At 32.2% G+C, this 12,405-nt stretch overlaps 1 protein-coding gene across 3 annotated transcripts in view; it reads right to left on the bottom strand.

The window, feature by feature from the left end:
• Positions 1-12,405, bottom strand: part of DPYD (dihydropyrimidine dehydrogenase) — a 717,845-nt gene that overhangs the window by 524,459 nt on the left and 180,981 nt on the right. For 2 of the 3 annotated variants that reach the window (XM_011380852.2, XM_023523771.1), the window contains one exon: positions 12,119-12,280. In XM_011380852.2, the coding sequence (XP_011379154.1) occupies positions 12,119-12,280 (162 nt within the window). Of the gene's footprint in view, positions 1-11,101; positions 11,555-12,118; positions 12,281-12,405 lie in introns of those variants that run through there. The other variant, XM_011380853.2, reaches the window with a different exon arrangement.

Below are 12,405 nucleotides of genomic sequence, written 5' to 3'. Positions count from 1 at the left end.
TAGGACGTTAGTTCCTGGGTCACAGAGTATATCATATATAAAAACACTTGCACATATCACTTAATAACTGCATGTTTTAGGTATTTAAAAAAAAAAAACATGTTATTATTGTACTGCCAGCAGTTAGCACTAATGTGGCACACAGGACACATTCAATAAATAATTTGTTGACATTTGCTTCTGGTTATGATAGATTAGCTTTTGAAGGATAACATTTCAAAAATCAGATGGAAGCATTGGAGAGCTATTGAAGTAAGAGGGGCCAAGATCTCAGACACAAAGGAACAGCAGAGAAGTGGGATGACAGTTCACCTTGAGGGAATCGGCTATTTATTAGCAAAAGGAGGAAAGCTAAGAATCTTGTAAAGGACCACAGCTTAGAGGAGACTGCAAGAGAGATTTGGGCAATCTTCTAGGAATAGAGATGCACAGCAATTTTCGGAATGTAGGAGGCCAGAATTCGGAAGCAGAAGAAAGTGCAGAAAAGTGAGCTTAATTCTTAAAATGCATAGGATAAAAGGCTAAGCATTTAAATAAAATTTCTGTAAGGCAGAAGGAAGCTTTCTGTACTCACATGGTCCAGAAGAAACAAAAATGGAGTGTAGGAGTAGCTAAAATAGGAAGAGCCATAATAAAGAACCCAGCACATAGCTGAAACTTGTAGAGGGCTACACGCTACAAGTGGGGAAAAGCAGAGTCAGATAAGCAACCCAGACTGAATCAGCTCAGACCGTTTTGAATGAAGATCATTAGTTCTCACAGAGTGAACCTTCTGTGCAGCATAGTAAGTCAACCACGGCATCTACAATTTTCATACACAATGCCTGATTTTTAATCAAAAGCCCAGGCTTGCCAATAACTAAAAACTCCCAAGAACTAAGAAAATAGTGATGCATATCTGTAACCCCAGGGTCTACTAGAATTCTATTGCATAGTAGGCATCCAACAAGATTTTGATGAATTTCAAAATTCTTGAACTCTAGTGATAGGATCCACAAATGAGTAGCAGTTACCAAGGAAAGACTGTTGTTCTTCCATGATATAGAACAGTTATTTATAGGTCAATATTCTTCTTGGGGAGCATTTTAAAATACATTTCTTTGCATAATCACCCTGTGATTTCTGACCTTTCACTCATCTGGAAAGTGCATGTCTTTCATCACTTCAAATTGACTCTACTAGCATTTTTTACATAATTTTCACATTATTTTGAGGCGAGGGAGAGATTATCCTGATTTTAAAAATGAAAAGATGGAGGCACAGAGAGGGGTCATGGGATTTCCCCTCAAGTCTCCTCACATTCTGGAGACAGAAACAGTATAGTTTTCTAATCATTATATAGTGCTCTCTAAATGAAAAAAAAGGACATAACATGGCAAATGCAAGGATATTTACCAGTTCTAATTTGAGGATATCTCTCATTTTAATCTTTCTTTCTTTCTTTCTAAAATGGTACATAATGAAAACAAACACAAATATTTGGTAGCTATAATTCTTCCTCAATCACTCTGTTCTTCTTAACCAAGTAATAGCAAAAATAAACTTGGAAAAATCATGACAAATAAAATATTCCTATAAATTTTGGAATATCTACTCTAGTTGAAGGATGAATTGCAAAAGGATGGTTGTATTCTACATACCTCTGAAGAAATTTACATTTGTGCAATATTTAACTTGATTTCATTATAAAATGAAACTTAATTTCTGATCATTTCTAAATAGATATTTCATCAGTGTCAGTCTAAGAGAAATATTAACAAAAATAATACATTGATTTTCATTGTGCTGGTTTCAGTTTCTTTGAGTTATCTAATTAGCAATATGACAGTCTGGTTCCTATTTGAATGCATGAATGGAGACAAATTGCTATTTGTGCATCCAAAAGTAAGTTACCTCAAACGACATGGCTCCTAGGAGATGCTTCTATGTAATTTTCTTTGAAACTTGCTTCCTTTTGTAAAATAAGTCGAAGGAAATACTGAGTACATACTATTCATTGTTCTCATCCTTTCAGAAGACATTTTATTGGGCTACCTGGAAGTTTTCTTCACAATTTGGTGCCACAGAAGGGGCACCAAATTAGGAACTTTGTTTCAAATGTATCAGAAATAAGGAACACTTCATGCTATGGCAAATTTTCAGTTATCGAAATTATTCATGTATTAGTAATTCTTAAAGATGTTGTTTTACGATTTTCTTATTATTAAAATAGACAATATTGTGAGACATCTCTGGCATGGTAAAAATGCTGCGTAATTTTAAGAAAAGAATATTCTGATCTATTCCATTTTTACTTTAGTTTGGTAAATATCTTTATGCACCCTCTATACAGCAGACAACAGTATGAGTAAGACAAAGACCCTTCAGTAATTAGCTCCCTGGGTAAAAAGAGTACTCATATGTTTTAAATATAGAAAAATTACTACCGTCAATCTGTCATGTGCAGGGTTCATTTTTACATATGGTTCTCTTGGATCCCACGAGGGGAAAAAAATTTAAAAAAAGAGGAAAGATAACACCTGAGTGAAATATTTTTTAAAATGACATGCGTTACCTTGGAGAAGACTACACCTCTCTAAATATCATCTCTAAAATTAAGAGAGTAATAATTACTTCTGCAATTTACTGTGAAGACTGAATGAATAAGTGGGTAACTTCCCAGGATAGCACCTTTTCTTTATAGGGCACTCTCCGAGGTGTTTAGATCTGTCAGTCCTAACAAACTTCAAAGGTATGTATGACAGCTCATTTTATGGACAAAAGAAGTGATTCCTAAGTTGTTATTTTTACATTATAGTTCATATTTTACTATGAATATACTACATGCTATGTTTGAGATTTGAGCCTGCAATTGAATTAAATTGGTTGAAGTGGACCAAATACAATTTGAAAACATAGGTATGTAGAGTTTGGTTATAAATGACTTTACTGATCCATATTCATAGGCAGGTTCAAACTAAGTATAAGCACATTTTTGCCTTCAGGATTTAATCATGCTATGCTCTGTGCCTATTCACCCATTCCTGACTTTGCTGCCCTTCTTGAACACTTTTCAGGATCCAGTTCAAATTTCACTTTCTCAACTCAATTTCCTCTCCCTGCTAGGCTATCTATAAGGTTTCTGAGCTACTGGCTCTGGTAATACTGTCTCACTGCCCCCTCTTAGAACTTCTTTGTAATTTGCTTGTTTAATTTTCTTTATCAATAGGCAATAAGCTCCCTGGGGCTAGCATCATTTCTACCTTGTCCATCTTTGTACTCAGATACTGCTACATATATCTAGTTAGTCACTCAGATATGCGTTCAATGGAAAATAAAGCTGCTAGGGGCCAGCCAATCCATGGTACAGCTTGCTGGGGACAAAAGAATGGCAGGGAGACAAGAGAGAATGGTGGAGACCTGGTGAACGGAAGAGATCCTCCCCTATCCTATCAGCTTCAGCTGATAGTTCTGTATTTATAAAATGTTTTCTAGAAATAGCAGTAATGATTAACTATGGAGCCAGTGTTACTTATAAGCAGATTAATAAAATGGTAAAAGAACAGTAATTAGAAAGCAGTCAAAACTTAAATGTATTGGTCATTATGTAATATGTCAAAAAATAATTTACTAAACTATTTCCAGTGTCAGCTATTTGTTTTGTAGGTCACTATTATTTTTGCTTTTATGCTCTATTTTATTATCGTCTATCATATTAATTTCCTTTCTTCTGCTTTTCTAGAATTTACTACCACCACCACCATACTCCTCTCCCTTTCTTTGCTCTCTTTCTAGTTCCTTGAGATAAACACTGCTAATTTAAACATAATGTTATCTTTTCTGCTATACACACTTAACATAATAAATTTTCGTGTAAAAAATGACTTTGGTTGCATTTCACAGGTTATCAATGGAAGATGCCATTCAGGTCTAAAAAGTTTGTAATTTCTATTATGATGATCTCTTTAACCCATGAGTTATTTACAAAGGTGCTTTTTAAATTTCCAAACATAAATTTGTTGTTGATAATTTTCATTTTTCATATTTTAAATTTTATTTCTAATTTAATTGTTATAGGAAAAATACAGTCTGTATATACTTGTTTAGAAAACTCTATCTGTAACTGTTTCTGATCCAATACATGGTCAGTTTTGATAAATGTTACACAAGTGCATGAAAGGGCTCCATTCACTCTGGAGTAGCTGGGCACAGAAACCTTTATAGATTTATTAAATCAATCTCATAAATCTTATTCAATATCTTATTCATTCTGAGTAAGTCTATGTTGTAATGCACATGCAAGTTTATAAATGTTACATCTTTTAAGACATTTATTTTTCTTCGTTACTTAGTTTTTATTTTTCTTATTTTCCCTAAAATTTCACTTCTGTTACATATTCATATCACTACACTAAGTTCCTTATGGTTAGTATTTGCAGAGGATATCTTTTTTTTTTTCAGCCAACACTTTTTTCAAGTGTTGTGCTAAGGTATTTCTCTTGTAGGCATTATGTAGCTATTTATTGTATTAATTTTTAATCCATACTAGAGTCACTTATGTTTTAATAGGGAAATTTAATAAATGTAAATTATTGTGATTGATTAAATTTTAATTTTTAACATAGATATTTCAATGTTTTTACAAACATATTTTCAAGTTATTGAGCATCAATCTTCTCCTTCCAATATGAAAGGCCCTCAGCACACTTAAGTACTCACTGTACTCCCTTACCTTCACCTCGAACACCTTCCTCATCAATATTACAAAAAATTTTATTTCTATTTTTATTTTTAACACCTCAAAGTGAGTTATTATTATTACTTTATAGTCAGTATTTAATTATATTACCACCATATTTTGCTGGTTTCTTCAACGTTTCCTTCATCTCTCATTCCAGATTCATTTCATTCATATTAAAAAACAACTAAATTTTGGTAGTTCTTATAACAAGGTGAGTGATAAACCACCTTAGATTAAAAATGCATAAAACTATCTTTCTTAATGTCCTAACTGTGAAAGGAGAAATAAAGTTCTTTATCTCAGTCCTTTAAAAATAGTGTGGTCTTGGCTTCTGATATCTATTGATGTTGATAAGAAGTCTGAGGTCAGTCTAATTGTCACTTGATTTTAAAGTAATCTCTTTTAACCTTTTCTGGAAGCTCAAATTCTTTCCTGATCTTTAGTATTTCACAATATTCCAACCATGGGTTTAGGTGAGGGATCTACATCTTTCCTTTATTGGGGAAAATTCTCCATCATAACTGCTTTGAGGCTTCTCTTGCCAATCTCTCTACTTCAAGAACTCTTTTTACATGTCTATTGGAGTCTTCTAAGCTTCTTAAATTTATATCTCTTTACTGTACTCTGGTGGAATTTCTCAGATCTATTGTTTTTTAATTAACAAATTATATCTATGTCTGTATCCAGTTCAAAATTTAACTTTTATTGGTATCTTCATTTCAGTGAATGTTTTCCCTTAACTATTTTTCGCACCAAACTCGTTTTTATTTCATAATTTAACCTTATTTTATGGCTATTATTTTATGCCTATTTATTTTAAAGGCCTAATTATGGCACGATTTGTGATTTGTCAGGATAAAGCCATCTATGGGTTGAGTCTTTTGATCATTATGGGTAGCATTAGCTTTTCTAGTTTTGAATTTTTTGTTTCACACTTTTTCTGAGTAAAGTTATTTTTATCATCTTGCTTCCTATATCAAATATGTTTGGCTACTACCCAGCATCACTCAACTCCCCAACTGAAGAACCAGGTTTGTTATTGGTAGCCCAGAGCTCCAGTCCTCAGGTACCAGAGAATCGAGGAACTGTGCCACTAGGCACATGCCTGAAACACTGGGGCACAGCTCTTTGCTTCCCTCTGCAGCTTCACATAAACTCCAGCACTACACCGTAGTACTACCTTTTTAAAAAAAAAAAAAAACAACAAACTTTCTACCAGTGGTAGAAGAGTCTATTTGTCTACCATATATAATGCTTTTGGTATTTACTACTCCACACCAGTCAGACCCCAATCATCCCCGATTGTTTATGCAGAGCCTACAGAGAGAGACACAAGTTTTCTGTTCATTGTTAAATATTTCTATACAATTTCTGGCCCTAAAAGTTATCTATTTTCCTTTTAATCTCAGCTATTAATTTTTATGGTGTGCTTATTATATTTCTTTTATCATTATACTCTGGAGCAAAATGGGTGGTTTAAATCTTAACTTACAGCATCATGCTTCTTACGAGTGATTCATACTGAGACAATATCATTGCATTATACTTTTACTATTATTCGTAAAATATATTTATAAAAATGTACATATTTTTAAGTTGTTAAGACTCAAACCAATGAAATTCCATTATTCTAAATTGTAAGGTGCCCATAAGAATATATATATTTGGACTTACAAAAACAAATTCAGAAGAAAAAAAAAATAATAGCAAATAATCTTAACCACCATGCAATTTGGGCAAATTTCAAAGTTATTGTCCCAAATCTCTGGAATTTATTTTTACATTTTAAAGCTCTAGACATAAATATATAGTTTTAAAACAAATTAAAATATTGTAATGAAAATCATCTAGCAATTCATTCAGTCCTGTAGTTTTATTATCAATCATTATGCCAGCACTAAGTGTTTTTAATAGATTCCTAAAGATTTGGGGAGAAAAATGTCAGATATTTTGTGAAATCTATCAAGGCAGTATTTCTTTTTATTAATCATTGCATTAAAACCAAACGAAGAGACACAAATCAATCCTTAACAGATATTAGTAGCACTTGTATCCCTGAGAGCAGCATTTTATTAGTTTTTATTACTGTTTAATGTACAGCTTACATGTGCAGCTGCTTTCTCCCAGAAATACTCTTTTTTTTTTTTCGCATGAATAGTATTCACAAGTTACAGACAATACTGTTTTAAGTATTAATACAGAGAAATTTTATTCAAAGATGACACAAGTTTGGGACAATAAGGCAAGTGTGAGATATCATCAATCTACTAAGTATTCTCTAATCCATATTCTATTTATAAAAGACTTGCAAAAGGTATTGGTGATAAATATTGGTTATTATTCATTTTCATGGTAATTTATCTTAATTTTATATTAGTTACATGAACTGATAGATCTTACTGATTAGTTTGCCAAATTGTATTAAAAATGTGCTAGGCTCATTCTTAAATTTGCTTATAGACCAGCCATCACAAAATCAGGCTTAGGCTTTCCAAATTAAAATAAAACTTTAAATATAAGCTTAAGCTTCAGAGTCTCTCACTGCATGGGCCCCTTCCAAAGCTCTGTATTTAAATTTTGCAGAGGTGTTTATGTGTAATTTTTCATAGAACTCCCAGTTTAACATCTTGGGCCTCACACAACCTGGATCCTGGCTATACAATAATCTTCAAATGCAAGAAAAAAGGAGGAAGAAAAAGCTTTCTAGTAACATGTATAACAAAGAAAACAAGCCACATGTGTTCATCTTACACAACCTACTTTAATATAGTTGCTTCATATTTCACAGAAAATAAGGCACAGTGACCTCGTTTTGTGAGTTGTGAGGTACAGTGACTGAGTTATCTGTAGCTGAGCCAACAATGTGCAATATTGTGAATTTGCAGCCAGAAAACCTGGGTTTACACTGAGTTTGTATCAATGACTTGTAACATTATCTGGGCCAAGTGAGAGTTTGTGAAATAATGAAAATCAGAACACTAGCTTTGTATTCTAAATCTGCCCTTACTAGATGTGAACTTGTGGGAGTTAATGAAGTTCATGGAACCTCTTGTTACTCATATAAAAAATGAGATGGTACCATTTACCTAGAAGGCTATTTCGAGGATTAGTCATGTTCTAAGTAAAGTAGCTAACATTCTCCAGAGCAGCAGGAGTTTGTGTAATGTTAACTACGATTTTTTTAGTCACTTTGATCTTTTGTTTCTTCATTTCTAAAATGGGTAAAATGTTATCTAGTTTACGTGTCTCGAGGGTTGTTTATCCACATTTTGAAGTGGTATATCACAAAAATGCATTGAAGTGCTATGCAAGTATGGTGTACTGTAACTCCACATTTTCTCCCTGCCTGTTCTTTTCCTTTGTACTAAGGTCTAATCACCTCCAAAACCAAGTGACAAAAATTAATGAAGACTGGATTATCAGTCCAAGGAGGCTGATTTAAATGTACATGTCGTATTAAGTTTGCTACGAAATTCCAGTTGTTGTCTTTTATTTTTTTCCTGAGAAACTACAGTGTTTCTCAGGACCTGTAGTTTAGAAGCAGCCTACAACAACACTTAGTTCTGATCGATGCTCAATCAATGTTCGTTTGATTAATTGAATCCTTACCTAGTGGGAGTTTATTACACTGGGTATTCATACCAGCCAATTTGCCTGGGATAGTCTGGTTTGTGTCTGCTGCACTGGATTAATTATTAATAATGTCCTCATTTACTCCCCGAAGTATCTCAGTCATTAGATTATTTTACTTATAAAGCAATCAATATAACACACAGCATATATTCAGTCTCACATTCTTTTCAGTTTATGTACTTTTTTTGATAATTGGTTTAAATTTGAGGACTGCAGTAATTTTTTTCTTTATCTCTACTTTTCCATTTAGTAGATGGGGTGTATTACAAAAATATATTATTTGAAAGAGGACGTCCAATACTCTACTATTATTAGCATACATATTTCTATATTCTCCTCAAATACACTTGTACAAGGCAAAAGCTGAAGGTTTTTAGTGATCTCTCTGTTCAAAAAAGATGTTAGAAATAATATTTGACCTATTAAAATAATCACAAACTAACTTGAGTAAGCATGTTCCTTCTTCATTCACAATTCTTTGAGCTAATCATTGTAGCATTTAAGCAAAATATAAATGTCGATGTAATTTAAGTAATTGTAAAATGTTCCTTAATGTAGTCTCATAACACCTAACTGTTTAAGTTGTAATAGTGTATTTGTTATTGTATTATAAGTACTGATCAAATTGATTCGAATTGTATTTACTCAATAAAATATAGAAATAAATGAAAATAGTATATGATGGTATATAAATAGTATCCAATGGTGGGACAGAACTGAGTAATGTTCAATGAGAGTTGACATAAAAAACAAACCTACTGAGAGACACGATTAAAGAAAAATATAAAGAGTGATTTTCTTCTCAATGAGTCACGTGATTTAGTCTGGAATTTCATGTCAGTTCCATTCTTAACTAAAAGTATAAAAACTAAACTAAAAGTGCAGTGTCAAGAAGTATATGCCACACAAATAGTACATTTAACAGGCATGAAAAGAAATAATTTCATAGTGTTTATTGCAAAAAAACAAATACTGTGTTTAGATACTAGTTATATAATATAATGTATTCTTAAAAATTCATAATTGAGGCAGCAATTTTTAAATACCAATTCTATGCCCCTCATTAACATTTAAAGTCAAACTTTAAAGCCCTGGAATTTTAATTTTAATTTTTCTGTGTTGCCTCCGTAACTCTAAAATCAGTAGAAGAGAACTGATTTGACATGCAGCTAATTATCTACTTATAGTTACTTTTCAAACTTTAAGATATGAGTAGAAAGATCTATTTCCATTTCATTTTCCTTTCTTAACAATTCATTAGTTAAATTTGAGAGGCAATGAGAGTCTCGTTGGTCTGTTATGTGTGATAAGTATATGACTTCTTAAAAATTTAATTAAGTACTCAAACATTTTAAAATAAAAATTTCAAGGGTTACATTTGTGCAGAGAAATGTTAAAACTCTTACAAGAATGACAAGAAAATCTAAACCAAATTATTATTATTAATATCATTGTCAAAATATCTTATTGAATGATATTGTTAGACCTAATCGAACTAGGAAAAACTGCCTCCTAGAGAGAGTCAGAATCACCTTGTAGCCTGTTTGTCCCAAAGGCACACAAAAATGTCTGAAGCAAGATCACTACAGATGTGGGGATTGCAAAGATTGAATAATAATGACAACAGGACAAAAAAAAAAGAAAGAAAAGCTGGTCTCCTGATTCTACAGCAGGCTGTTCTTTGTGTGATTTCTTTCTTCCTACTACAGTCCATTCAAATCATATACCCTTGTTCAAATGGAAAAATATAAGGTACGGATTTAATCAATAATGGCAGACTACAGAGTTGATATTTTAAAAATCACTTACAAGTTATAGGAAAAACAACTTTGAAAAATATCATACTATTTTAGTCTGCTCTCCTAACCTTTACTTAATTTGGTTAAAAAGTAGATTTGTATTTCTTTAAAGGTCAAAAATCAGTCATTGTTTTATCAAACAACCAAAACAAAATTATTTGCATCAGGTTCTGCTTTGACTTATGTACTAATATCAATAGTTAATAGTTTAAAAGAATGCTAGTATTTCGCACATTATATTTTTTTCCATTGGCAGTAAATTAACATGTTGTTTGTATTTTGTTTATCTTCACAACAACTTTGACAGCTGGGTCAATTTAAGCGAACCACCCTTTGACTTAGAGAATACAGAACTTTCTAAAATAACTTGCCCTAAGAAGCCAACTTAAAATAAAATGAATGGAAAACTTTTCTACATAGTTTCACAGGGAGGTTTTTATTTATGATTTGATAGATACATTTAAAGCCAGAGTTATACAAAATAAAATTGGAATAAAATAAAAAATACATTCCTATTACAAACTCTATGACTCATTTAAAATGCATTTAATGCCATCCTAATGTATGCTATATATTAAACAAACAGACTTTGCTTTGAGAAGGGGTGGTAGGAACCACATTAAAACTAAGTGAGAGTTCTCAGAGGAATGGTGTTTCTCTCTTTTTCTGTTTCTCTCATCTGGGTCACTGACAAACTAACAATATTATATTAATTCATTTTGTTTTGAAATGCAGTGTTAGTTCTTATACATATTATGTGACTTTTCACTTACTACATCCTTGCCAACTTGCCCTGGGTCAATGAAGAGACAAAGGGTCCCTGAAGAAAGATGTAGAAGAATTCAAGTGAATCTTCTCCATCAACTAAGGATTTTCTCAGGTTGTAAAGATTATACTTTGCACTGGTCAGGTAAGCCTAATACAATTTTGAATTTGGTAAGAAAAGAAATTAAATCCAAGAATTTATTGCAACAACTCACAACCTCAAATTGTTTCCATTTTCTCATTCCCAGGAGCCCTTCCTTAGAATTAACCTGTCAGTAAGCAGGAAGGGAATAACCCTGATTTATTACTAAGAGCAAAGCGAGACTTAAGCTTGAGGGATATAATGGAAAGGGCCTTAAAAGGAAAGAATATGTTGTATTTAAGTTGACAAAACAAGATAGGGAAGTCATTAATTAAAAATCTAGTGTGAACTGGCATTTAATTTGGCCTTCTAGCCAAGTGGACCCCAAAGATTACAAAATCTTACTGTAACCTCCATACAAACTGACCATTTAAATGGTACATGAGACTTGACCTGGTAGTTGAATCCATACAGGAGACCCCAGAGAGTATAAGATGTGCCAGAGAATCAAAGTTATTTACAAAGGATTCACAAAAGAGAAAGCCATGACCCAAACTTATGAGCTAAATAGTGAAAACAAACGCTTTCATTTTATTTCATTATATTCTTGTATCCAAATAGCACATCTACTTCTAAAAGTTTACAAAATCCAATGTCAAAGAATATTATTGAGTTTCAGGTTTCTGAAAGTTTTCTACCCTTTATTACTCAAAAAATATTACAAAATAATATTGATGTATTATTTTAAGCCATAAAGATTAAAGAGAGTTTCAAGGAAAAGAACCAGTTAAGCAAGATAGCCGTTTCGTAATGGGGTCCCCTTGAAACACTCCAATGTAAAGTTAATAAATAAATTATATTTTTAGGTCCTTTAATTTATGTAACTTTCAGTAAAAGTATTTTAATATCCTTCTGGGATTGTAATTAGTTCGATATACGATTTTACAGGATTTCATATTTGTAGCCAAGTTGTTGAATAAAAATACCATTTATGGCACAAAACACACTTCAGCTATGCATCACACTAAAAATATTGGATATCAACAAAGGACTAAGGATTATATTTACTTTAACATTTATATACTTTAAGACAGGAAAAACTGTGTACATCCTACATACCTCCGCAGCAAACTGTTGCAGTCCACCAATATTAATTGGTCCCTCTTCAGTGGCATATAAATTGCATCCACCTACACAAAGATCAGAGGTTGGACATACCATTCCACAGCTCAAACCAAGTGGGTTGTCTGAAAAAATCATCTTAGCAGCTCCATAATAGTTCTGCAAAAATAAAATAAAATTTATTATGTAACAATCTACCTTAAACATTCAAATTACAACTTAATTTTTTTCTATTATGTAATTGGGTTGAAGATCAAGACATATATAATATGCAGAGCTTACAA

Source organism: Pteropus vampyrus, unplaced genomic scaffold (assembly GCF_000151845.1).
Source record: "Pteropus vampyrus isolate Shadow unplaced genomic scaffold, Pvam_2.0 Scaffold410, whole genome shotgun sequence".
Classification (NCBI taxonomy): Eukaryota; Metazoa; Chordata; class Mammalia; order Chiroptera; family Pteropodidae; genus Pteropus; species Pteropus vampyrus.
The sequence above is the reverse complement of the archived record's forward strand: the minus strand, read 5'-3'. Positions and strand labels throughout refer to the sequence as shown.